The sequence below is a fragment of the Peromyscus californicus genome, unplaced genomic scaffold (genome assembly GCF_007827085.1).
Source record: "Peromyscus californicus insignis strain IS unplaced genomic scaffold, ASM782708v3 Scaffold_20__1_contigs__length_68692818, whole genome shotgun sequence".
NCBI lineage: Eukaryota > Metazoa > Chordata > Mammalia > Rodentia > Cricetidae > Peromyscus > Peromyscus californicus.
In genome coordinates this window covers 64,739,009-64,766,900 of record NW_026294503.1, presented here as the reverse complement: position 1 = coordinate 64,766,900, position 27,892 = coordinate 64,739,009, and the positions used below count along the sequence as shown (strand labels likewise).

General features: G+C 41.5%; 1 protein-coding gene across 3 annotated transcripts in view; it reads right to left on the bottom strand.

Annotated features, from left to right (window-relative positions):
* Positions 1 to 27,268, bottom strand: part of Larp4 (La ribonucleoprotein 4) — a 59,055-nt gene extending 31,787 nt beyond the window's left edge. Inside the window, exons 1-4 of one of the 3 annotated variants that reach the window (XM_052748951.1) lie at positions 27,072 to 27,268; positions 8,000 to 8,138; positions 6,660 to 6,815; positions 2,007 to 2,082 (exon numbers count right to left, since the gene is read on the bottom strand). In XM_052748951.1, the coding sequence (XP_052604911.1) occupies positions 2,007 to 2,082; positions 6,660 to 6,815; positions 8,000 to 8,138; positions 27,072 to 27,089 (389 nt within the window). In that variant the 5' untranslated portion in view covers positions 27,090 to 27,268. Of the gene's footprint in view, positions 1 to 2,006; positions 2,083 to 6,659; positions 6,816 to 7,999; positions 8,139 to 26,405; positions 26,474 to 27,071 lie in introns of those variants that run through there. The other 2 variants (XM_052748952.1, XM_052748953.1) reach the window with 2 other exon arrangements.
* Positions 27,269 to 27,892: the final 624 nt, after the last annotated feature.

Here is a 27,892-nt window from a genome sequence, read left to right as displayed (position 1 = left end):
AGATGACCCAAATGACAACAGAAGCAGTTCCAGAAGTGATAAGCCAGTATGTGAGAACCCTAATTATTCAAGTACTTTATGGAAAATGAATTAGCCCACACCTAATTCCAGCACCAGGAATGAGGAGGAGGAAGGACTGGTGGGAATTCAAGAGCAGGCCGAGCTCACAGTGAATTCCAGGCCAGCCTTGGCCACAGAGTAAGGTCTTGCTGTTGTTAAAAAATAAAGAAATTAAAATCTAATTACATCAGCTTGTTGTGACAGTGCATGCTTATAATTCCAAAATTCCTAGGGTGGCTGAGGAGGGAGATCATGAGGGCTGCTAGGGTTGCCTAAGTCTGACTCAAAAATAAAATAACAAACATCAGTAAAAAAAAGGAAGAAGTGTGTTTCCTTGTGGATGTCAAATTACTGGATGCAGAAAAATTGGTGGAATTAGTGCTGGGATAGGCTGAGTGCTCGGCTAGCACTCCTGAGGCCCTGGGTTTAATCCTTGGCACCACTAAAGAAAAAGAGGTGTAGGTGGGGACAAGAGAATTAGAAAACCACAAAATAGCCATTTGGTAACCATCAAAAACCAAATTATTCATTTGAGAACCAGGGCTGAGGAGAACAGCTCAGTAGTAGCACAGCACTGAAGTGGTCTAGCATGTGAGAGGCTCCAGGTTAAAGATGGAGTGTGAGGTAGGGATGGATCTGCCTGGAGTGATAGTGCATGTCTTTAAACCTAGCACTAAGGGGGCAGAGGCAGGCAGATCTCTACAAATTCTAGGAAAGCTGGAACTACAAAGTGAGAACCTGGCTCACAGAATCAAAATTTTAAAAAAAAAGCAGAGAACATGAAATAAAATCTATGCTTCTGAGCCAGGCATGGCTGGGCACACCTTTAATCCCAGTACTCAGGAGACAGAGGCAGACTGAGTTCCAGGCAGCCAGGGCTACACAGAGAAACCCTGTCTTGAACACCCCCTGACCCCCCACCCAAATCGCTGCTTCTGGCCTAGAAAATGGAAAACACTACATTTGCATGTATGTCCAAATGTTCAATTTTTTTTCTTATAGCTTTTGTTTTACTTCGTTTGAGACAGGGTTTCTTTCACTTTGTGCCTCTGGCTATCCTGGAAGTCTATGCAGATGAGGCCAGCCTCACCTCAAAGACTCACCAGCCTCTGCCCCCTGAGTGCTGGGACTAATAGTGTATGTCATAATGTCCAGCTGTAAATTGTTTTAGATGCTGAAATTTTAACATTTTCTTTTTAAAAATAATTTATTAATTCTTATTTTTATGTGCATTGGTGTTTTGCCTGCATATATGCTGTGTGAGGACGTCAGATCTTGGAATCACAGACAGTTGTGAGCTGCCATGTGGGTGCTGGGAATTGAACCCGGGTCCTCTGGAAAGGCAGTCAGTGTTCTTAACCACTGAGCCATCTCTCCAGCCCATATACTGAAATTTTATGGTATCTAAGCAACAATAAATATTTCTACAGAATTCTCACCTGTAAATAAGCCATTTTGTTTAAAAGAAAACAATACTATTATTGATTCTCTGCCTATCTCTTTAGGGTCTTGCTAAAATTACTCTGTTCAAAACGTAAATTGAAGGGGTTGGGGATTTAGTTTAGTGGAAAAGCACTTGCCTAGCAAGCGCAAGGTCCTGGGTTTGGTCCTCAGTTCTGGAAAATAAAATAAAATAATAAAAACTTAAACTGAGATATTTTCTCTTCTTTTATTCTACTAGTTTTTAAAAGTTACTTTCATTTAGTGCTTTTGGAAAACTCAAGTCGAAACATGATCCTAGGAAAAGTATGCAATAGACACTGTCACTATCTGCTGGGAAAAGATAAATCGCACTAAAGTCTATACTTTTAAGTCTAGTTATGAAACAGACTCAAGAATGATAGCAAAATCTATGACTAAAGGAAATGATAACTGCCTATTCCACAGGCAATTTATATCTACTCATTAAAAACACAAAGAAGAATATCAATTAAAAAGATCTGTACCGTGAAAAACAGAACTCTAATTGCTTTTTCAGACATTCTTTTAAGTCTTCTGTAGAAATTGTTGAACTGCTTTCTCCTGATGGCAGAAAACAAGAGGGAGAAAACTGTTGGTTATCAAAGGTGAAACTTACACAATATATATATGTATATATATATTCAGAAGTTACAGAGTAACCACCAATTAAATGTACCACAAAACTGTATTTTTAAATTAAGTCTAATTTCTTTCAACTTACACTTTTTTCAGCAATACTTCATATTGACTGAAGAATTATTTTATTGAGCTGGGGCTGAACTCCAAAATACAGTGATAAGATTATTCACCTAGCACATGTGTGGCAATGGATTCAATATGCAGTGTCACATACATATTTCATACATGTAAGGGCTGGGAAATGCTCAGTCAGTAAAGTGCTTGCCACACAAGAATGACCCCAAGTTCAATTCCCAGAAGGAACACTAAAAAGCCAGATGTGATGACACCATAGTGTACACTTGTAATTCTAGTAGTACCAGGGAGGTGAAATCATGAGATCCCTGGGGCTCTCTAGCCAGCCAGCATAACCTAATAGGTGAGCCCTAAGCCAATGAGACTCTGTCTCAAAACCAAAATTCGCGCACACGCGCACGCACTTCACTAAGAAATAACAAAGGACTATTAATACTAAGCATTTGACTACACTATGTTGTTAAACATTGCCCTGATGTGATTGTAAAATTTTGAGAGGCAGGCAGATCTCTGAGTTTGAGGCCAGCCTGGTCTACAAAGTGAGTTCCAAGACAGCCAGTCAACACAGAGACCCTGTTTCAAAATAAAAAACAAAATAAAAAAAGTGAAAAGCACCCAGTTCTTCAATGGAAACTCAAAAGAAACAAAAAAAGCAGCCCAAACATAATGAGTGGTGATCTAAATTTGAAGACAAGAATGAAAGTGGGCTATATTGGATTTATGTAACTGTATCTATTTTACTAGCAATAGATCCAGTGTGAGTCTCGCTCTTTTTATACCTTTTTTCTTCATTTCTTGATTTTTGTTTGGTTGATTGGTGTTGACTTTTTTGAGACAGCATTTCATGTTAAACTTCAAACTCACTATGTGGGCAAGCATGACCTTGAACTCCTAACTTTTCTGCCTCTACTGTCAAGTGCTGAGATTATATTGTACAGGGGTTGGCCTCACTATGTATCCCAGGCAGGCTTTAAAACACGTGGAAGCTTCCCCACCTCCCTAGAGTTTATGGGCTCTCAGAGTGTCCGTTCCATGTGTGTGGAGGCCAGAAGTGCATGTCTGGTGTCCTCTATCATTCTCCACCTTAGTCTGAGACAAGATCTCTCACTGCACCTGCTATGGTGGCTGGCTAGGAAGTGACCAGGATCTGCCCGGCCCTGTTAACTAGTACTGTCTAACATGGGGTTAGACTCAAACCCACCATGCTTAGCTTGTACATGGGCGCTGGGAATTGGGACCTGGGTCCTCCAGTAAGTCCTTCACACACTGAGCACTTCCTCTGCTCCCTAAAAATGACTAGTTGCTAAACTTAAACATATAGTGATAAATTAACTTTATCAGTAGCGAAGGTTTTCCATTCTAAGTACATACAATATTTTCTTTCTTCTTCCTTTTTTTTTCCCCTTTTGTTTTGAGGCAGGGTTTCTCTGTGTAGCCCTGGCTGTCCTAGAACTTGCTTTGTAAACCAGGCTGGCCTTGAACTCACAGAGATCCTCCCGCCTCTGCCTCCCAAGTGGTGGGATTAAAGGTGTGTGCCACCACCGCCCAGCTAGTATATGCAATCTTTAAACATTGTTTTTTCACTTTATTATTTTATGTATATGAGTGTTTTGTCTACATGTATGCCTTTGCATCACATTTGACCCTGCTGTTGGAGGTCAGAAGGGGACATCAGCTCCCCTAGAACTGGAGTTATGGTTTGTGAGCCTCCATATGGGTGCTAGGAACCAAACCCAGGTCCCCTGGAAGAGTGCTATTAACTAGTGAACCATCCCTCTCAGGCCCTGTGGAATACTGTTTTTAAAAAAATTATAGAGGGGTGTGGTGGCACAGGCCTTTAATCCCAGCACTCAGGAGGCAGAGGCAGGTGGATCTCTGTGAGTTCAAGGCCTTTGAACTCACATTGTCTACAAAGCAAGTTCCAGGACAGCCAAGGCTACAGAGAAACCCTGTCTGGAAAAAAAAAAAACAAAAAACTAGCAAACAAACAAAAAACTATTGTGGGATGGAGAGGTTAACTTAGCAGTTAAAAAGAGTGTGAGCTCCTTTTGCAGAAGATCCAAATTTAGTTACTGGCACCCAAGTTGGGAGCCTCACAACCACGTGTAACTCAAATTCCAGGGAGATGCAACCCTATGGCCTTCACAGGCACACATATACACACACACACACACACACACACACATTATTAAAGAAAAAATGTGTGTGTGTGTGAGAGAGAGAAAATGTGTGTAGGCATGCATGTGGCAACCAAAGGACAACTTTGTAGGGTGGGCTCTTTTCATCTACCTGTATGTGGGTTCTAGAAATTGAACTTCACTTTTATATGGAAGTCACCTATCCAAATGCTAGCTAAATGAACAACCAATTTACTTCACTTCCAATGTCATTTACAGGAAGCTCATTCAAATAAACGAGCTGCACTACATCATTTACCAAGTCTATATTCAAAGTAGCCAATTGTTATCTGTAATATGACCATAGATTGAAAGGAGACATCACTTCATTTTTTTGTTAATTTATTCCTAAAAATTAATTAATTAAATTAATTATGCCCGTGAACCACATATGCATGCCTGGTGCCAGCAGAGGCAAGAGAGCACTGGATCCTCTGGAACTATAGTTCGAGACTGCAGTGCCTCATAGGTGTTGAGAGTTGAACTCAGAGCAACCAGTGCTCTTAACCACTCAGCCAGCCATCTCTCCAGTCTGTGGACTCATCCCTTCATATAGGAATACCAACCCCACATACCTCACAAATTACCTTATAAGTCAAAAGACTTTTCAGAAATCTAGCCTGGGGCTGAGAGATGCTCCCTGGGTAGGAGCCAGCATAAGGCACTGAACTCAGATTCTAAGCACCCAAGTAAAAAGCTAAGCATGGCTGCCTGTGCCTAAAACCTCAGTATACATGGGCACACTCGTGGATGCATGCTCACACCACGTACACACAAACAAGTCTAAGTATTTAAAAGGTAATTGAAGCCAGGAACGGTAGTGAACATCTTTAATTCCTTCAGTACTTTGGAGGAAGGCATATCTGAGTTTGAAGCCAGCAAGTTCTGAGCCAGCCAAGGCTACATACATAAGAAGACATGGCTTCACGAGGAAGAGGAATAATTGAAGACAATTATTTATAGATCTTGTTCTAAGTCACAGGGCTACTTGAGGCAGAAAGAGATATGCCTACTCCATATTACAATTAGTTTTCCAAAAGACCCTTTGGAAAAATAAAGTTAGACAGTCACAATCTATGGTTCACTTCAGCTCCCTTTAAATTTCCTCCATTTTTTTTTTTCCAGACAGGGTTTCTCTGTGTAGCTTTGCGCCTTTCCTGGAACTCGCTTTGGAGACGAGACCAGGCTGGCCTCGAACTCATAGAGATACGCCTGCCTCTGCCTCCCAAGTGCTGGGATTAAAAGTGTGCGCCACCCCCCCCACCCCCCCCCACCCCCGGCATTTCCTCCATTTTTATGGCTAGAGAGATGGTTCAGCAGTTAAGAGCATGCACTGCACGTACCAAGGAAGAAACCATGATTGGGTCCCAGCACCTATGTTGGGTGGTTCACAACTAACAGTAATTCCAGCTCCAGTGGTGGCCTTTGGGGGCTTGTGAACATACACAGACATATTTTTTGAAAAATGAAAAATACATCTAAAATGTTTTTCAACCACTTTAAATCATATTGACTACTATTCCATATTGGTTGGATCAATGTGGGGGAAAAAAAGATGCAAACAGAATCACAGAAGTCTGTGGTTAATGTTAAAAAGGGACTCCTTTTTTTGCCCAAGCTAGCCTCAAACTCTTAATCCAGTTGTCTCTGCCTCCCAAGTGCATGGATTAGGAGTGAGTGTTGCCCCTGCCCACCTGATATATCCCCCTGACCCCTGACAGGATTTCTCTGTGCAGCCCTGGTTGTCCTGGAACTTGCCCTGTAGACCAGGCTGGCCTCAAACTCAGAGATGTGCCTGCTTCTGCCTCTCAAGTGTTAGGATTAAAGGTATGCACCTCCACTGCCTGACTTAATATAATATTTTTTCCTTAAAATTAATCTCTGAAATAAATATTTAAAATAAATTTCATGCTGACAAAGTGGTTGAAAAAACGGATAAAACTGCAATGATCTCAACTAATCAACAGAGAAACTTAGAACTTTTGAAATTCGAATCTCTCTTTACTTTCTCTTGATATCTTTAATGTCAACTTTTCTTTAACCGGATTTCACAAAGATTCTTCCTCTACAAATTTTACCTCTGGTTACTAGCCAACAGTATTTTTAACAATCACCTAATAGTTATTTGATACAAGCTTCTTTAAAGCAAAACAAAACAAAAACAAAAACCCCAAATTGATCAATGATGGGAGGAGAGCTAAGGATACTAAATTCTCATTTTAGCAATAAAAAAAAAACAAAGATTACCAGAAACATCATATATTTGGTAACCCAGATCTTCAGGTCCTAAAATCACTCCATCAGCTGACTCTTCGATGTCTGCAGTATTTCTTGTGGGTTCACAAGCTGGAGGATACATTACTTCATATTCCTTGCACATATCTTCTGAAAGTTCTGCACTACCTGTTTTTAAGAAAGGATATTGAAATTATTTAAACCCAACTTCAGTAACCTTGAGTCACAGTCTCTAAAAAAATTTCAAAGAACTGTACTAGTTGGAGAAATGTCCCCATGGCTTAAGTTATTTCTGAAGGGAGACAAGTTTTGACAGTCATGGATAAGCTAGCATTTTATGTATTTGACTGCTGGTGTAACTCCTTTGCTGACTTTCCTGGAAACATTATACACTGTGATAGGTTATCACTTTTCATGATTTCTACTCTGCAGATGAAGGAAATAAGCACTCCAGGTTAACTGCCCAAGGTCAGTGAGTTAACACAACTGATGACAGACCCCAGCAAATCTTCTAAGAAATTATAAATGATATACTATAAATGGGCTAGATGCTGACTCAAAAATACACATACGACAGGCAGTGGTGGTGTACGCCTTTAATCCTAGCTCGGGAGGCAGAGCCAGGCAGATCTCTGTGAGTTCGAGGCCAGACTGGTCTACAGAGCGAGATCCAGGACAGGCACCAAAACACAGAGAAACCCTGTCTCGAAGAAAACACACACACACACACACACACAGTACTTGAAATTAGTAACTATTCATGTAATGTATAAAAAAAGAATCATAGACAAACTATAATGCTAAGCATTCACATATACATTTCATCAAATCTTTGTTTGAATCTGAAAAGTGCCCCCAAGTGTTTGAAATCAAATGGCCCCGGTGTACAATGTTTAGGTGAGAGTCTGGCTAGTAAACTATGACTCATTCCATCAATCTATCAATCTGCTCAGGAGCTCCAAACCCTAGGAGCCCTTTGGAAATGATGGCACCTTAAGAGGTGGGACCAAATTGAAGGGAAGAACTTTAAGTGGCCATGTCCCAAACTCGCTCTTTCCTCTCATGTTCTTTGAGGGTCTCATGACATTAGCAATTCTGTTCCACCAGGAGACCCCCCAGTCATGATATTCTGCCACCCCAAATGCCCAAAGTGATGGGACCAAGTTACTATGAACTGAAACCTCATGAGCCAAAGTAAATCTTAGTTCCTTAAAAGTTGACTTTTCTTACATATTTTGTTCAGCAACAAAATGTTAACCAACACATCAAATAATCAAAGTCTATCTCAAACCTATTTGAGCTGATTTGACCATACAATTAACCAAAATGTAATTTTTTCAATAAATACTTACCCTCAGGATGAGACCCAGATGTGGCTGCAGTTTCATGCCAAGAGCTTTCAGTTACAGGAGTGCCATCAGGATTTCCAGAAGGAAGTTCTTGCCATACTTTGGCATTAGGATTTAAACCAGTGCCTTTAGATGTTACCTGCTAAACAATCAAAAGATCTGTGTAAATTTAGATCAAGGGCTTTTCTATTACTTACCATTTGAAAGAAACACACACACACACACACACACACACATACTCTCTCTCTCTCTCTCTCTCTCTCTCTCTCTCTCTCTCTCTCTCTCTCTCTGTCTACTTCCTAAGTGTCAGGATTACAAGTATGTACCACCATACTTGTTACATGGTGTGGGGCTTCCTACATGCCAGGCAAACACTCTACATCCCAGACCTCGAAGCATTCAAAAGCAGAAAGACCCACGTATTTACATACTTAATCCTCCTTTCCCCCTTCAAGTCTATCCTCATCCCTGAAGACAGCAGACAATAAGAACACATTCTCAATGGAGCTTAATAATTACTATTTAAACATAAAACAACTGATTCTCTAGACTGTATCTGAATTCAAAACTCACACTCAAATCTAGGATCATGAATAGTCCTGGGAAATTTTCTGAATTGAACCTTAATCATAAATGAAGTAAGAATTTTTATTTTATTGACAAGGTCTCACTATATAGCCTTGGCTGGCCTGGAGCTCACTATGTAGACCAAGTCAACACTGGAACTCAAAAAGATCTGCCTGCTTCTGCCCTGAGGGATGAGATTAAAATTAAGCACTACCACACCTAGCAGAATTGCTTATTTAAAAAAAAAAAAAAAAAATCTGGGGCCGGGCGGTGGTGGCGCACGCCTTTAATTCCAGCACTCAGGAGGCAGAGCCAGGCGGATCTCTGTGAGTTCGAGGCCAGCCTGGGCTACCAAGTGAGTTCCAGGAGAGGCGCAAAGCTACACAGAGAAACCCTGTCTCGAAAAACCAAAAAAAAAAAAAAAATCTGGGCATGGAGGTTTACCTGTAATAACAGCATTAGAAGATGGAAGCGGAGCACCAAAAAAAGCACAAGAAAAGCTTTACCTACAGAGCAAGCTTGAGGCCATCTCGAACTAAATGAGATCTTGTCTCAAAACATAAAAGGAATCAGGCATGGTACAAGCCTTTATTCCCAGTACTGGGGATTTTTTTTTTCCTTTGAGTTCCAGATCAGTTAGGGCTACATAGTAAAATAAAACTGTCTGTCTCATGCTCTCTCTCTCTCTCTTTAAATAATAAACAGGTAACTAATTAATCCTTGAGAGGCACTTAACAGTATAAAATTCCACATCCTTTTTTTTTTATAAAGCATATTGACTTTTAAAAAAATACTAATTAGCTTGGTGTGGTGGTATATGGATTTAGTGCCAGCATTTAGGAAGTAAAGGTAGATAGATCTCTGTGAGCTGGGGTTAGTCTGGTCTAGACAAGCAATTCCATGTCACCCAGGGTTGCTCAAACAACAAACCTATTTACTGTATGTATGTTTATGAGGGATATGCATGTCCCACGGTGTGTGAGGAAATCAGAGTACAACCTACAGGAACTGGTTCTTTTCTTACACCATACATGGGTTCTTGGGGATCAAACTTGTCAAGCTTGGTGATAAGTGCCTTCACTCACTGAGCCACCCCCAGCAGGCCTTCAAAGGTATACCACATACACACTAATTTATTCTACCAAAGTAACTTCAAGGTAAAGTTAAAGGCTATCAACTACAGGAAATTAACTTCTAAAAGAAAAAAAGACATCAGAAAACTCACAAAATACAGATTACAGAATAACATAAAATGTCAACAAAAAGAAAAAAAGCACTAGAAAAATAAAAACCAAGGTGCACACACACAGGGCCAGGCAAGACATGTATGGCTCAACAGGTAAAGGGACTTGCTGCCAACCCCATGTTCAATTCTAGACTCACACTGTACAAGAGAACTCACAATGTTGTCCTCTCACCTCCATCCACGCACCGCGGCATGCACTCATCCCTCTATACACAAAAATTAATACACACGGGGCTGGCAAGATGGCCAAGTGAGTAAAGGTACTCGGCACCCAATGATGATCTGTGCTCTATCCCCAAGGCCCACATGATGTGGAAAACACTGTACTGCAAGTTGTCCTCTGACCTTATGGCATGTGTGTAGCAATCCCCCAAATAAATAAATATTTTAAAAAGAGCAGGGACTACAGAGACGACCCAAGTTTGGTTCCCAATATTCATCAGGCAGCTCATAACTACCTGTAACTCCAGTCTCTTCTAGCCTTTCCTGGCACCTATACACACGTGGCACACATGTTCACATACAGTATTCTCTCTCTCTCTCTCTCTCTCTCTCTCTCTCTCTCTCTCTCTCTCACACACACACACACACACACACACACACACACACACACACACACACACACACACGAATAAAAAGAAAAAAGAGCCGGGCGGTGGTGGCGCACGCCTTTAATCCCAGCACTCAGGAGGCAGAGCCAGGAGAATCTCTGTGAGTTCGAGGCCAGCCTGGTCTTCAAAGCGAGTTCCAGGAAAGGCGCAAAGCTACACAGAGAAACCCTGTCTCAAAAAAATCAAAAAAAAAAAAAAAAAAAGAAAAAAGATTCTCATGTAAGGCAAGCACGTTATTTTATGCTCTCTCTCTCTCAAATTCAGTCAACTGTCTTTTTTTAAAGCTTTATTTCCTGGTTGCTTAATTGGTGTCAATGTTATGGTGGGGATGTAATTACTGTTTCAGTATGGAATCTTTTTGTTGCGGTTTTAAGACAGGGTTTCTCTGTGTAGTCCTCCTGGCTGTCTTGGATCTCACTCTGTAGACCAGGCAGCCCAGCTAAGTATGGAATCTTTTTAACTTCTTGTACTGAGCCCTGAAATGTAGTATGTCTTTCATCGATTCTACACAATTCTCAGAAATACCTCTTCAAATACTGCCCCTCTGCCACAACTGCTTTATTACTTCCTTCTGGAACTCCAATACAATATACATACACCTTCTCATCCCTGCTCCATCTATTCCATGCACCAACCCATTTTAATTTCTGTCCTTCTAATTGTAAAATTCTTCCTCCAACCCTCAGAAAAAGCCTCACTACTTAGTCCTGACTGGCCTAAAACTTCAAAAACCTGTATATATCTGTTTTCTGAATTCTGAAATTACAGGCATGTACCACCATGCCAGGCTTTGCATTCTAAGCAATTTCTTGGTATCTTCTTTCAGTTCAGCAATTGTTTGTTCTAAGATGCTGCCCAACTTATCCAGTAAGTTTTATCCAGCCCATTTTGACATTTTATTTGTGGGGAAAAAAATTATGCTTAAATGGGCTCTTATAGAAAAAAGCTATTTTCCTTTGCCAGGTGCCTACCTAGAAAGGCTACTGTCTGAAATCGCCTTAAATTCTCATTCTCTCATTCTCTCTCTCTCTCTCCCTCTCGTCTTTGATAGTCTGGCCTTCATCTTGCTATGTAGCTGAGAACGGCTTTGAATTCCATGACCCATGCTCAGCTACTTAATTTATGGTTTGGGGAAACAATAGGGTATGGATTTTAGCCATACTCCATGGGGGTAAGGAGAGACTAGGATTAGAATTATTAAAGACCTCTCCCATACTAATCAAGGCTAAAAACTGGCAGTTTTCCTTTTCTCTAAGAATTATCACTTGTTTGATTCTAGTTTACTTTGTATTCTGGTTCTGAGCACAGATCACTGGGCCACCACCAATGATCAACAGATATCAAGTAAGGGTAGCCCAAGTTTTATCAGGTTCTCCAGATAAGTACTTTTCTGACTATTTATCTTTAGAGTTCAGCTACTTTCTTAGTGACTTAACACTCTTTAGTATCACAACACGGAGAAGCAGAAAACAGACTGCTCTAAAGTGGCTGAGTTCATGTGGTGACACTGTTTTACAACCAGCTCTTGACAGAAATACGCATTCACAAGAGACCAGAGCCACTTGTTCAAGACAGCACTACTCATTCATTGATGAAGGAGGAGCCCGATGACTTAATTATCTTATATCAGATCCTACATCATAAACATCCCATAACCTCCACATTGTCCCACCAGGGATATCATGAATCTACTGCATTAACTTTGAGAATAAACCATAGCATCAAAATATCCAGTTCAAAATTTTCCCAGCAGAGTACAATATATCTTGCTTTAAAACGAAAGAGTAATTCTAACAACTGAGAAGCAACTATGGGATAATAGAAAACACACACACACACACACATTCTGTTGTTCAATAATTACGTAATTAACCATTTTGATATCACTAATATCATAAAAAGTGCCTTATTAAAGGCATTTTTTAATCAAAAGTCATCATGGGGGTTGGAGAGACAACTCAGGTTAAGAGCACTGACTTCTTCCAGAGGACCCAGGTTTAATTCCCAGTACCCACATGGCAGCTAACAACTGTTTGTACTACTCCAGTTCCAGAGGACCAATGCCCTCTTTTGGCCTTTGTCTGCACCAGGCACAGACATATATGCAGGTTAAATACCCATACACAAGCAATAAAATTAAAAAAAAGTTTTTAAAAAGTCATTGTTTATATGTGTCTTGGGTACCTTACTATGTTTTGGTCACAGTTTCCTTCTTCTGCCTTGTTAACTGTACTTCATTTTATCAGAAACATAATAGTTTACGAAGTATACATTCTTGATATTTAGGCAATGAGTCTCAAAAGAAGTCAGACAAAGCCAGGCAGTGGTGGCGTTTGCCTTTAATCCCAGCATTCAGAAGGCAGAGGCAGGTGGATCTCTCTGAGTTCCAAGCCAGCCAGAACTATACAGAGAAATTCTGTCATGGGGGTTGGAGAGTGGGGAGTAGGAGTAGGGTGGAGGAGGCAGACCAAGTAAAATATTGTGTTATTTCTGCTATTCACATTAAATCAGTAAGACTCTTAACAGCAGTGACCCCATGTAAAAAAAAAAAAAAAAACCCAAAAGCTTAAATGTCTGAGACTGAATGGTTAATATTGTATAATATTTCTACAGCTGGTCTGTCTTAGGTTTGGTCTCACTTTTCAGCTCAAATACCCATGGTTAAAAGTACTTTAAAAACATGAGATGAAAAATTTCATAATTGAAGTTTTATATTATACATTTCTGAGTGCTGTGATAAATTCCCACGCTATCACCTTGGTACATGAATCATCACTTTGTCCAGCATACCCATATGAAATACAACTCATTAAGTCATTTAATAAAAGCTCAGATCAACTGTCACTAGACTAAGTATAGCAGCATTATATGGCCTGTGCCCAGACAACCCTTATTTGCAGGGTACAGTGGTACAAGCCTAGAGATGGGGCTAGCCTAAAACAAAGAGATTCTCCTATCTGCTGGTATGAAAGGCAGGAATCACCTTGTCTACCTCTGTTTACTTTTTAGATTTATTTTTAATTGTGTGTGTGTGTCACACAACTGCCTGAGTGCAGGCACCTTCAGAGGCAGTAAGGTGTTGGATTCCCTAGAGCTGGAATAACGGGTAGTTTGTGAGCACCAGATGTGGATGATGGAGGCACACTCAAGTTAGGTCTTCTGTAAGAACAGTATACACTTACAACTTGTAAGCCATCTTTCTAGCTCCAGAATCTTTTAAGATAGAGTTTCACTATTTAGGCCACCCTGGTCTGGAACATACAATCCCAAATGGACTCAATGGTTCTTTATACATGTGACAACAAATGTTATGATATCTGATTACACCATGTAAAGATATATATCACTGTGATTGGTTTAATAAAAAGCTAAGCAGTATAGGTAGGACTTCCAGCCATAGGAATGGACAGTACAGAGAAAAGGTAACCAAGCCATGTAAAAGAATGTAGATTAAAAGACATGGGTTAGCCGGGCGGTGGTGGCGCACGTCTTTAATTCCAGCACTTGGGAGGCAGAGCCAGGCGGATCTCTGTGAGTTCAAGGCCAGCCTGGGCTACCAAGTGAGTTCCAGGAAAAGGCACAAAGCTACACAGAGAAACTCTGTCTCGAAAAACCCAAAAAAAAAAAAAAAAAAAAAAGACATGGGTTAATTTAAGTTATAAGAACTAGTTAGGAAAAAGCCCAAGCTAAGGCCAAGCTTTCATACTTTAATAAGAAGTTTCTATGTTGTTATTTGGGAACTGGATGGCTGGATGGAAAAAGACTCATTACAAACAAATAATCAGTTTATTCCCATCATTTACACAACTTCTCCACAGAATTGGCAATGTTAGTCAAAAAAACCTTACATGTATACATTCTTTGCTCCAGAAATTATACTTATTTGACTTACTAAACAACTAAAGAATGAGTATTGAAAAACAGGTGAGCAAAAGGATGTTCACCCATGTTTATTTTAGAAACATTTAACTATAGTTACTTGTACAATAACTGTAGATCATACATATTAGAATACCCCAGAGCCTTAAAACCAATGTATGAACTCTGAATACACTCTGAACAATGTCAATGTCAATTTGTTGTTTACCCCATAATGTTTATACAAGCTGCTAGTACCAGACAAAACCCACACATAAAGCACACAAGACCATCTGTATAAATGTGGGAGGAATTATTAAGTGGTTATAGAAAATGTTCACCAAAATCTTTATTTAAAAAAAAAAAAAAGCCGGGCGGTAGTGGCGCACGCCTTTAATCCCAGCACTCGGGAGGCAGAGCCAGGCGGATCTCTGTGAGTTCGAGGCCAGCCTGGGCTACCAAGTGAGTCCCAGGAAAGGCGCAAAGCTACACAGAGAAACCCTGTCTCGAAAAACCAAAAAAAAAAAAAAAAAAAAAAAAAAAAAAAGAAAGCAATGTTGTGGGATGGCCTTTCTGTACGCTGTGGATACGTGTTGCTCTCATCAGTTAATAAAGAAGCTGCTATAGCCTATGGCATGGCAGAATAGAGCCAGGCGGGGAATACAAGGAAAGATACAGGCGAAGGGAAGGCGGAGTGAGGGGAGACGCTAAACACTGCCGGGGGAGCAAGATGTAATGGAATACAGGTAACACCACGAAGCCACGTGGCAAAACATAGATTAATAGAAATGGTTTGAATTCAATTGTAAGAGCTAGTTAATGATAAGCCTGAGTCATAGGCCAAAGAGTTTGTAATTAATATTAAGTCTCCAAGTGATTATTTCATAAGCAGCTGTGGGACCATGGATGGGTAAGATTCAGACTGGATAAACTTCTGGCTACAAAGCAACTCTCTTCTTATGGAAATTACTCAATTGTATGAGAACAATGTACATGTACAAGATAGACTGTAGAGACCAAAACAAACAAATACTGATACTGGTTACCCCTAGGCAACAGCACCTTTTATTTCATTTTTTGTGCTTTTCTACATTTTCCAAAACTTAATGCTACTTTTATGGTTTTTAAATTGATAAGCAAAATTTCACTTATTTTAAGTTATATTTATTTATGGTATATAAATGTGACATTTCAAAAATGCATAGAGAATAGCAAAAACAAAGTTATAAATACTCATTCTTTTTTTTTTTTTTTCTTTCTTTCTTTTTTTTGGTTTTTCGAGACAGGGCTTTCTGTGTAGCTTTGGAGCCTATCCTGGACCTCACTCTGTAGACTAGGTTAGCCTCGAACTCACAGAGATCCGCCTGCCTCTGCCTCCCAAGTGCTGGGATTAAAGGCATGCACCACCACTGCCTGGCTCATTTAAGATTACTTTCCAACTAAAAAATGTAGATGGAAAGCCAGGTGTGGTGGCATTACAGCTGTAATCCTAGCACTTGAAATGTGGAGACAGGAGGATTAAGAGTTGTAGATCGCCGGGCAGTGGTGGCGCACGCCTTTAATCCCAGCACTCGGGAGGCAGAGGCAGGCGGATCTTTGTGTGTTCGAGGCCAGCCTGGTCTACAGAGCCAGATCCAGGAACGGCGCAAAGCTACACAGAGAAACCCTGTCTCGAAAAACAAAAACAAAAAAAAGAGTTGTAGATCAACCTTCATTCATTATACTGTAAGTTTCAGGCCAGCCTGGGTTGCATGTCTCAAAAACTAAACAATAAAAAAATGTGTAATGACATACACAAAACTTAAATTAAAATACATCTCAACTAGAAAAACTATTTTTGTTACGTGACATAGGGACTATGATTATCTTTTATTGTTTTAACCTACACAACAAATTTATAAAATTAGAATAACTAATGCTAATAAAGATCCAATAAATTGGACATTAAGGAAAAATAGTTTAACACTTTAGAAATCAATTTGGTCAGTAATGATAGTAACAACTTAAAACATTGCTGTAGGATAATGCTTTTGTACACGGGTTTAATAAAACACTGATTGGCCAGTAGCCAGGCAGGAAGTATAGGATAAGCAGACAAGAAGAATTCTGGAAAGAGGATGGCTGAGTCAAGGGATAACAGCCTGCCATCCAGGGAGCAGCCATCCACGGAACATATAGCAACATATAGATTAACAGAAAAGGGCTGAGTTTAAGTGTTAAGAGCTAGTCAGTAGCAAGCCTGAGCTAAGGGCCGAGCACTTTTAATTAATATAAGCCTCTGAGGGTTTACTTGGGTCTGAGCAGCTGCGGACTGGGTGGAACACAGGAAAACTTCAGCTACAAAACATCTGTACTTGGAGGCCAGGTATGAGGACACAAGCAGTTTAAGGCCACTTGGTACAACAAAGGGAATATGAGGCCAGACAAGGCAGGAGTCTGTTTCAGAAAGCAAAAACAGAAGCTGGGGATAGGGCTCAGTGAAGAAATAAGTTTCTATGATGCCCTACTATGTGAATTCTATCTAAGGGATGTATATATAAGGATGCTATGATTTTTGGTTCTCTGTAAGTGCCCTAGGCATGTCAAGCAAGCACTCTATAATAGGCTACATCCCTAGTCCAGGATATTGTGTTCGTTGTAAAAATTACCTGAGATCAAAAACAAAACAAAAACTCGAAAAGGCAGGAAACATGACCCTCAGTTTGATCCCCAGAATTATAAAGAGGAAAACTGGAACACGATAATCAACAAAAAGCTTGGTGTCTTCTATAGCATGTCTTTAAAAATGATCAAAAAAAAAACCCTACAAATCAGTTAAAATTAAAATCACACTTAAAAAAAAATTATTTTTATTTCATATGCACTGATGTTTTTGCCTGCATGTATGTCCGTATGAATATCAGAACACCTGGAACTGGAGTTACAGACAGTTGTGAGTTGCCATGTGAGTGCTAGGAATTGGACCCACGTCCTCTGAAAGAGCAGCCAGTACTCTTAATGATTGAGTCATCTTCCCCAGCCCCCAAATCACACTTTTTAAAAAAATATATATATATACATTATTGCTGCCATTGTTTGAGACAAGATCTCATGAAGTCCAGTCCTCAAACTCACTATGTAGCTGAGGATGACCCTGAACTCCTCATCCTCCTATCCCCATCTCCCAAGTGCTGGGATTATAGGCATATGTAGTCACACCAGTATATTGTCATCTCCCTTCTTTGAGACAGGATATGTAGAAGTCAACCCCCAATTCATAATCCTTCTGCCTTGGCATCCCAAGCAAAAGCATACTTTTAGTTCTTGATTCAACTTGACTAGGGTTTAATAAAGACTTCCATCTTATACAGCTCAATAATTATATAAATATATATACATTATAAATATAAATAAATATATAATCAAACATCTCAGAACTGAGCATGGTGTTACACCCTGTACTCCTTGTATAAATACTCCCAGAACTCAGTAGACTGAGATAGAAAGATTAGGAATTTGAGGCCAACCTGAGCTACACTGGAAGACCCTATCTCCAAAAAAAAAGGGGGTGTGTGGGAGAGAACCTGAAGCATGATGACTGCCACAAGAGTAACCTTGAGTTCTAAGTCAGTTTGGGCTACAAGCAAAAGATCCTGTCTCAAAAACCAAAAGACCAACAAAAATTCTATAAGTAAGCCACTAAGGCTACACAGTTGCATAATGTATGTATTAACAAACTAACCTGTCAGAGTAGATACTGAAACTGTTGCCAATTATTGCCAACATACAGTAGATGATGTGTCAGCATAATTACCATACAAAAATAACTGAACTATCCCTAAAATGGAGAAACACGTGGAGAAAGGATCAGGAGGAGTACAGTCATCTTTAGGACTCCAAGGGCCAGCCTGAGCTATAAAAGACACTGTCAAAAAACAAAAAGCCAGCTGGGCGGTGGTGGCGCACGCCTTTAATCCCAGCACTTGGGAGGCAGAGCCAGGCGGATCTCTGTGAGTTTGAGGCCTGTCTGGGCTACCAAGTGAGTTCCAGGAAAGGCGCAAAGCTACACAGAGAAACCCTGTCTCGAAAAACCAAAAAAAAAAAAAAAAAAAAAAAAAAGCCAGGGGTTACAGATATGTCTCGGCATTTAAGGGAACTTGCTGCTTTTGCAAAGAACTCTGGTTCTGTTCCTGGCACCCACAAGGTAGCTCACAACCATCTATAATTCCAATTCCAAGAGACTGGATAACCTCTTCTGACCCCCAAAGGAATCAGGCATGAACATAGCCCCACACACACATGCAGTCAAAACACTCATACATATAAAATAAATCTAAAAAATAAGAAAACCTGATTGAGTAACTGCAAGAACAGAAAAAAGAAAAAAAAAAAACAGAAAACACATGCCATTTCATCAAGTATGACTATGGAGTCCTACCAAGATTCTTTTGTTTTGTTTTTGAGACAGGGTTTCTCTGTATAGCCCTGGCTATCCTGGAACTCCCTCCGTAGACCAGACTAGCCTCAAATTCAGACCTGCCTGCTTCTGCCTCCCAGGTGCTGGTATTAAAGGGGTGTGTACCACTATGCCCAGATTTTCAGAAGATTCTTAAAGTATTTTATGAAAAATAAAAAATAAAAATTAAAGTGGGACTAGCATTCCTGAAGCAGACAGAGGCAGGCATATCTGAGTTCAAGGCCAGCCTGGTATACATAGTAAGTTCCATACCAGCTAGGTCTACAGGATAAAAAACTGCCTCAAAAAAGGGTGGAACTTCATTCATTCAAAGAATAATTACTAATATTGAAGAAACACCTTTATAACAACTTCAGTTAAATATTATTATCATCAACATTTTAATGATTAAGAGCAGAAAACTACTCTACCTTACAGTAAATTAATCTGCCCAATGCCCGGGGTTGTATAGCTAGCAAGGAAAAGCCAGTATTTGGACCTCTGATAATCAGTCTGGAAAGTCTGCAATCTTAAACTAATAAACGGATGTTGCCTAAGCTATATACTGCTACATAGGAATATGATAAATCTCTCTAAGCAAATGACCTCTGACCCCAGTTTTACCTGAAGTGGCTATGATCAGCAAGAAATGGATACAGAAAATAGCTACCAGATAAGAATCAGGGTCCCCAAGGCAGAAGTCAATTCAGATCTTTTCCATCCCAGGGAAAGGAACAAATGAATTTTAGTTAAAGAAAAGAATAATCACAGTAATTTTCCTAATAGTATTAAACTTCCATACAAAATGTTTGTTGTAATTTAAAATTCTGGAATTATTCTGTCTGTAAACTCCACCACAGTGGCAGTGACCTTGTCTATGAATTACTGTCCTCTAACATCTTGGAGAGAATATGAGCAGTCAGAATACAGGAGATCCTCAAGGATCATGGATGAGTATATACTTATGTATATGAGTGCTTTGTCTGCAACACATATGTGCAGTGTCCACAGAGGACAAGGAGTGTTTGATCTCCTGGAACTTGAGTTACAGATGAGTTACCATGTGGGTGTAAGAATTGAACCCAGGTCCTCTGAAAGAGCAGCCAGAGCTTTTACCTGTTGAGCAGTCTCTCAAGTTAGCAAAGGTACTTTTTTATTCCTGGTATATAATGTTAAGTTAGCAAACTTTGTTACTTTCAAATGAGGATGAACCTGAGAACATCTTTCATACAAATACTAAGGCCAGCCGGAGCTCACAAAGTCCTTATAATTTCAAATGTTTTACCTTGTCATTCCTCTTAACTTTACCATAGGTCTTATAAATTATTAGTATAATCCTCAACTTACAAAAAAGGAAAACTGAGAAGCAAGGGTTAAATAACTTGCCCAAAGGCACAAAACTAGAAAGCAACCAAGTCAAAGCACAGTTTCTCTGTCTGGCCAAAGGTCCAGTTTTCACTTGTTTTGAAAAAGTCTCATTATGTTGCCCAGGCTGCTCTCAATTGCCTAGGCTCAGGCAATCTTCCTATTCAGGTAGCTAGTGTGTATCAATCACCTACCTTTTTTTTTTTTTTTTTTTTTTTTTTTTGCATAGTAAAGGAGATTGAATCCAGGGTCTCAAAGCTAGGCCTCACATAAGACTTGCCTCTCTCTGTCTCCTGGGTGCTAGAATTAAAGGCAGGCCCCAAGCCTGCTATCTTCGAGTGTTTTTTAATTTGTATTCTTTTTTGTTTGTTTGTTTGTTTTTTGAGACAGGGTTTCTCTATGCAGCTTTGCGGTTTTTCCTGGGACTCACTCTGTAGGCCAGGCTGGCCTCCAACTGACAGAGATCTGCCTGCCTCTACCTCCCAGTGCTGGGATTAAAGGCGTGTGCCACCACCCCTCAACTTAATTTGTATTCTTTTGATGCTTACATATAAATGTATTTTTAAAATGCAATAATCTTCATTTTTGCTTTAGAAGTTTTAGAACAAAAGGATATTCTTTACTAAGGAAAAAAATTTTTTTTTGGCAGTTACAGCCCTTGATCAGTTGGTAGTGCCAATCTGTGATCTTTTGTTACCAGGACACTATGAGGCTAGCCTGTGCTACAGAATGAGCAACTTACACACCCCAAACATTTCTTGGAAAAGTCAGAGTAGTAATGCAAGCCACCAATCTCAGCAACTGGAATAAAGTAAGATCAGGAGCTCAAGGCTAATCTCTGCTATATAGCAAGTTAGAGACCCTGTCTCAAATAAATACATAAATATAGATAAGTTATTTTAAACCCTACAGATTTCAGTGCTGTACTTATATCAACAACTCACACAATACAACTATATATGTAGCATATGTTAACCTGTTACCAGAAAGTATTATAGACTTAATACAGAAATATCATAAACATCATCTAAGAAGATAGGAACAAATTACAGATTGGAACTTGAGGATCAGAACTTTAATTGAGGTTGAGTTTATTACCTGCTGCCAACATTTAACGCAAAGATTCCCATATCTTTATAAAAAGTAACAGAGCGAGATCCAGGACAGGCACCAAAACTATACAAAGAAACCCTGTCTGGGGAAAAAAAAGTAACAGTGCACAACACAAATTACCTGGATTTATGAGTTTCTCAACATCCTCAACCTCATACACCTCTGTAACATAGACTCAGACTCCATTTGCAACTACAACAAAATCTTGTTTTAAGCTCCATGGCAGAAAACCAGAATTACAGATTTGAAATGTTTATTGAGTATCAAAGATTACTTTCATTAACTGGGAAGAAATATTGAGCAGACAGCCCAAACAAATTTAAAATGACTAGTATCAGTATTTAAAGTAACTTTCTTTTCTTCCCCCCCCCCCCCCCCCCCAGACAGGGTTTCTCTACGTAGTTTTGGTGCCTGTCCTGGAGCTCCCGTTGTAGACAGACCAGGCTGGCCTCGAACTCAGAGATCCACCTGGCTCTGCCTCCCGAGTGCTGGGATTAAAGGCGTGCGCCACTACAGTCCCACAACTTGCTTTTACAAACTATAATTTGAAGTACCAGAGGATGCTTTTGTATCTTTCTTTAAAAATTTCAATTAACCTATTTTACTCATATGGGTGCTTTGCCCACACGTGTATCTGTGCACCACGTGGTGCATGTAGTACACACAGGACAGAAAAGGGCCCTGGATCCGATGGGACTAGAGTAACAGATGGTTGTATTATGTAGGTGCTGGGAATCAAACCTAGAACCTTTGGAAATGCAGGCAGTGCACTTAACTACCAAGACATCTCATTCCAATTTTCAGGCCACTCTGTAGCAATATTTGAATTGATTTTTTAAATTCGTATTTGTTTCTAATAAATGCTAAGAAACCAATGTTCAAAAACCATAGCTATTCATTTATTCAACTTTTTTGGTACTCTTCACAGTTTAAAAGGCTGGGGATGCTGAGTGTTTGAACGCCTGTCCAACATGTAAAGGCTCAGGTTTAATGGCCACACTAGAAAAAATTAAGACTAAATATAGTAACAATTGTTCATGCACTTTCTTCTGCCAAATCATTCTTAAAAAAAAAATTAATTTGGGGGCTGGAAAAACAGCTGAGTCAGAGTAGCGCTTTTCCATGCAAGCATAAAGACTGGAGAGCTATCTCTAGTGCCTACATTTAAAAAAAAAAACAAAACCACTTGGGAGGCCGCGGTTCAAGGCCACTCTGGTCTACAGGACAGCCAGGACTACATAGAGACCCTGCCTCCAAAAGTAAATAAACAAAATGGGACAGCATGGTAGTTCATGCTACTAATCCCAACGCTCTGGAAGCAGAGGCAGAAGGATCTGTGAATTCAAAACCACCCTGGTCTACACAAGTTCCAGGCCATCAAAGCTGCACCATAGTGAATGAGACTATGTCTCAAAGGAAAAAAGGGGGGGGGGGGGCTGGTGAGATGACTTAGCAGGTAAAGCTGTCTGCCATTGAACCTGATGACCTTTGATGGAACCCCAGGACACATACAAAGGAATAGGAATGACTCCTGCAAGCTATCTATCCTCTGATCTCTACAGGTGTGTCATTACACAAAAAAGGAAAGGTGAATACATGTACATATACTAACACACAAATACACAAATAAATGTGGTGGTGGAAGAGCCAGTTCTAGGGAAGATTGCCAACCAACATAATCAAAAGGTGATGTACAGGTTCAGTAAGAAACTTGTCTCAAAAAATAAGTGAAAAGTAGCCGGGCGTTGGTGGCGCACGCCTTTAATCCCAGCACTCGGGAGGCAGAGCCAGGCAGATCTCTGTGAGTTCGAGGCCAGCCTGGGCTACCAAGTGAGTTCCAGGAAAGGCGCAAAGCTACACAGAGAAACCCTGTCTCAAAAAACCAAAAAAAAAAAAATAAGTGAAAAGCAATTGAGGACGACATCCGTCATCCAACATCCATCTTGGCTTCTATAGCATGTACATGTGCACACATACAATATAATACAAATGAAGACATGAGGTAAGAAACATAAAAACCTACAAATATGTACACATATTGATTTTCAATGATAGCTAACAACTCTAAGTAAAACTAAAGAAAAAACTGAGTACTGTATTTGGGGCAAAAGGCATAATGTTACCTCTAATTAGCATAAAAGAAAGTCATTCCACACCTTATTTTATTTTTGAAACAGGGTCTCTCTATGTAGGCCTGGCTGTCCTGGTACTCACTATGTAGAACATGCTAGCCTCAAAGTCACAGAGATCCACCTGCTGTGATTAAAGGCATTCCCCATCACAGCATATAATGCTAATAACCTAAAATTTAAAATGCTACCATCTAAAAAAGCATTAAACTTTAGTTAGAAAAAGTTTGTAATGTTTCAAATTTCGTAAAAATCTGAGGCAAAGGGAAATGAGAAATTATTGTTTAATGGGTTCAGAGTATCCTTTAAAAAAAAAGGTTTTTAATTTATGTATATGTCTCTATGCTGTCAGAGACCAACAGAGGGCATTGGATCCCCTGGAGTTGGGAGTTGTGAGCTGCCAGATGTACGTACTGGGAACTGAACCTCGGTCCCCTGGAAGGCAGCAAGCACTCTTAATCAATGAGCAAACTCACCATGTTTCAATTTCACAAAATCTCATGAAAAAATTCTGGAGGTAGATGTGGTGATGCCACATTATAATGTGAATGTCTTAAAAAATACCAATGAAGGACCAGCAACATGACTTAATGGGTAAAGGCACTTGCTGTAAGCCTGACAAACTGAGTTTGAACCCTGGGGCCCATGTAGTGGAAGGAGAGAACTTACTCTAGAAAAGCTGTCCAGCTGGTACTGTGGTGGCTCACGCCTTTAATCCCAGCACCTGGGAGGCAGAGACAGGCAGATCTCTGCGAGGTGGAGGCCAGCCTGGTCTACAAAGAGACAGCCAAGGCTGTTATACAAAGAAACCCTGTCTCCAAACAAACAAGTTGTGCTGACATTTGTGGTACTCACGCAACACCCTAAACACATACACAAAGCACCAAAAGCCTATACTGTAAGTTTAAAACATCTTTAAATTGAATGCAGATGTTCATGCCCGTAATCCTAGTAATTGGTAGTCTAAACCTCCACTATGACTTAGAATTTTCAATTCTTTTCTATCTGCAGTCCAGTTAGAACTTCTGAGCTCTGGTCCCTTGTTGAGAATTTCTGTATCATGAGGTTGTAAGTAGTACAACACATACCTATAGTGTTCAAGACTCTGGGTTTTGCTCACTCTCTCCCCTAAGAATCAAATACAGTAATTTTTTTTCAAATGCCAAACGACCAATGCCTTATTTCTGACTGTTGTTTTTACTTTTGTTTTTGTTTTTAATTGGTTTTTTGAGACAGGGTTTCTCTATGTAGTTTTGGTGCTTGGCCTGGTTCTCTCTCTGTAGACCAGGCTGGTCTCAAACTCACAGAGAACCGCCTGTCTCTGCCTCTACCTCTGCCTCCTGAGTGCTGGCATTAAAGGCAAGACATTAATTTTCAATAAACTGAATCAAAGAAATGACTAATGGGGATATTAACTATACATAGTTGTTTAGTGAAAAACACAGTTAATAATCCTGCCTCAATATTCATTAGCTGAGCTGAGGTATGTAGAGGTGTACACCTTTAATCCAAGCACTTTGGAGGCAAAGGCATGTACTTTATCTAAACTGGGAAATTATGGCTGGTTTAACATTAGGGTGACTTGGATGTAAATTCTTTCTATTGCTTAGTCTTTACTAAATTCTTTAACCTCTCAACTTGTTCCCTCAACTGTAAAAACAATGCAATGTTGTTTTAGAGAAAGGAGAGGGCCTAGCACTCTAAAACACTAAACGTACCAACTAGTAAAGTTCACATTTAATAAAGTCAAATCAACTTGAAACTCAATTTATTCTGGAAATTATACAGACAAACGAACCTCACAATCTTTTGTCTAATTTGCTGCCTCTCCCTTTCTCTCCTTTTAAAACATGCAACATAGCTGGGCTAAGCAGTGGTGGCACACACCTTTAATCCCAGCACTCCCAGCACTCAAGAGGCAGAGGAAGGTGGATCACTGTGAGTTCGAGGCCAGCCTGGTCTACAGAGTGAGTTCCAGGACAGGCACCAAAACTACACAGAGAAACTGTCTCGAAAAAAACAAAAAGAAAAATGAGGTAACTGATCTCAAAACTTTTAGTGGTCTGCTTCAAATATCCAAATTAATACATATTACTAACCTTGGACATACAGTAATTAAGTGTCTTTAACGTCTAATTTAAGGATCCCAAACTTACTAGCTACATAAACTTCAAGGAAATGTAAAAGGTAAAATAGCAGAGGGAAAATATGAGTGTATAGGGAATATAAGGAGGAATTTGCTTAATATACAATACACGTCTGTAAAAAAAAAAAGGCATAAATACCACGTACAACGAATATACACAATGAAAATAAAAATAAATAAAATCGCTTATTGCTGGGCGGCGGTGGCGCACGCCTTTAATCCCAGCACTTGGGAGGCAGAGGCAGGCGGATCTCTGTGAGTTCGAGGCCAGCCTGGGCTACAGAGTGAGTTCCAGAAAAGGCGCAAAGCTACAAACCCTGTCTTGAAAAACAAAAAACAAATCGCTAATTTATTTTATGCCAGACTATCAGGGAATAAGATTCACCCACCGCCTTAGAACCTCCCGCGCCCCCCGCCCCCCATTAAGTTGGCCCCAGCTTCCAAGTCCATTATACAACCTGTGATTCCTTCCCTCATGAAAAGATTCTTTTTATGGGCATAGTTAACAAACGCCAAGTTGCAAAGTTGCACTTTGCTGGATTGACGTTTTCACAATGTAAGAACAATATGATCTGGAATCTACTCAAAGCATTTGCCAGGCAGTCAGCTGATGCTCACTGAACACAACAGGGCAGAAATGAGAGAAATTATACTTCATGATTTAAGGCAGGTAATCACCACCTTGAAATCTCAAAGAGGCGGGCGGCGGGCGGCCCAACACAACACAACCCCCGCACGGACCCCACACCACCACAAAAACCGGGCTGCTCGGTTAAGTTTCTCTCCTCCCCGAAATCTTCCTTGCAAACAGCTTTTTTTAACAGGTCCGCGGAATGGAGCCGCAACCACGCAGCCGCAGCCCGAGTAACTTTTACAAAAGGTCAGAGCGGTGCCTTTCAAGGCTTCCGACCCCGGGAGGGCTTCGCCGCTCAGACTCACGCGCTCGCTTCGCCCCACAGAACGTTCCAGAGCTGGCGACCGAGACCCAACACAATTTGGGCCCAGCTTGGGGGGGCCGGGGTGGGGGTGGGGCCCTTCCCTCGCCCTTCTCCCCCCCCCAAAAAAAAAAAAAAAAAAAAAGCAAGCACGCCCCTCCCCACACGAGCAGAACCGAGTCCACGGCGACTCCCGCGGCTCGCCTTCAGCTCCGGGGGTCCCACATGTTGCTCGCCCCGGCCCCAGGCCGGCCCCGCGCGGCCTCCTTCACCCCGGAACGCGCCCACCTGATCACCCTTTCTCCGCAGACTCCGCCCCCCCCACCGCCCCCGCCCGTTCGCCTCCTCCAGGAGCTCCATATGGGACGCTCCGCTCTCCCTCAGCTCCTCACGCCACCTCAGCCGTGCCCCCGACGCGCCACCTTCCCTTCCCCGGCGCCGAAGCCGCCGCCGCCCCGCCGCCGCCGCGGGCCCGACCCCCAGCGCGGCCTCCAGTGTGCCGAGCGCACGGCGGGGCTGCAGGCCTGCACGGCCCAGGTGCTGTGTCAGCCTCTCGGCGGCGGGTTCCGCGGCGTGGACGGCCTGGAAAGTCACATGGCGCTGGGACCGGCCCGCGCCCCCGACCCTGGGGCCCTTCTCAGAGCCGCCCCGGGCGCCCGAAGCCGCTCACCTCCACGAAGAGCAACATGTCTGCTTCCGCTCGGCCCGATCGCTCACGCTGCCGCGACTCCAACTGGCTCACAGGCCCGGGCCCCAATCGGTAGGATAAGGACACTCGCCTTGCCCCTCCACCCGGCAGTGGACCCGGCTCCTCCCCCGCCGTCAGCCGCGGCGCCCTGGCCCGCCCAGGCCCGCCTCCCTGGAAGCAACAACTGTTTCCGGTTCTGCAGACAAACTGCTTCCGGGAGGGGGAAGCCCGCCCCGCCCCCCCCGCCCCCGCCCCCGCCCCGCGTGCTTCTCGCTGGCGTCGCCCGAAGTGTCGCCTTCCCCTGGCGCGTGGGTCCACGCTCTGCAGGCCCGCGCCGTTCGGTGCCACGGGTTGTGTCAGACTCTCATGGACCCGTTCTGCCTTTTATGAAAAAGATGACTACCGCACGCCTAATGATTGCGGCCGCTGTCGTGGTTGAGAATCCAGGTTTGATAAAAAGGCGGTAGTGTGCGACGGCGTCGACCCAACGCCCGCCCCTGCCGAAAACGTACTGGCTCGCCGAAAAAAACGCAGAAGCGGGCGCGGGGGAAAAAGGCTGTGGTAGTAGCAAAGATACGATGCAGCTACTCTAAATTGAACGCAGACTGCGTGCCTGGAACCGTACTAAGCATATTGCATAATGAATAAGACCCAATGAATAAATTGTTACTCTCCCCATTTTTGTTGAAGGAGCCCTACAGCAGATCAGATTCCTTTAGACACAACTTTAATATTACTTAGCCCCAGGTCCCTTGGAATCAGGGATTCATTAACATAATGATGCTCCACTTCTATCCTTAATG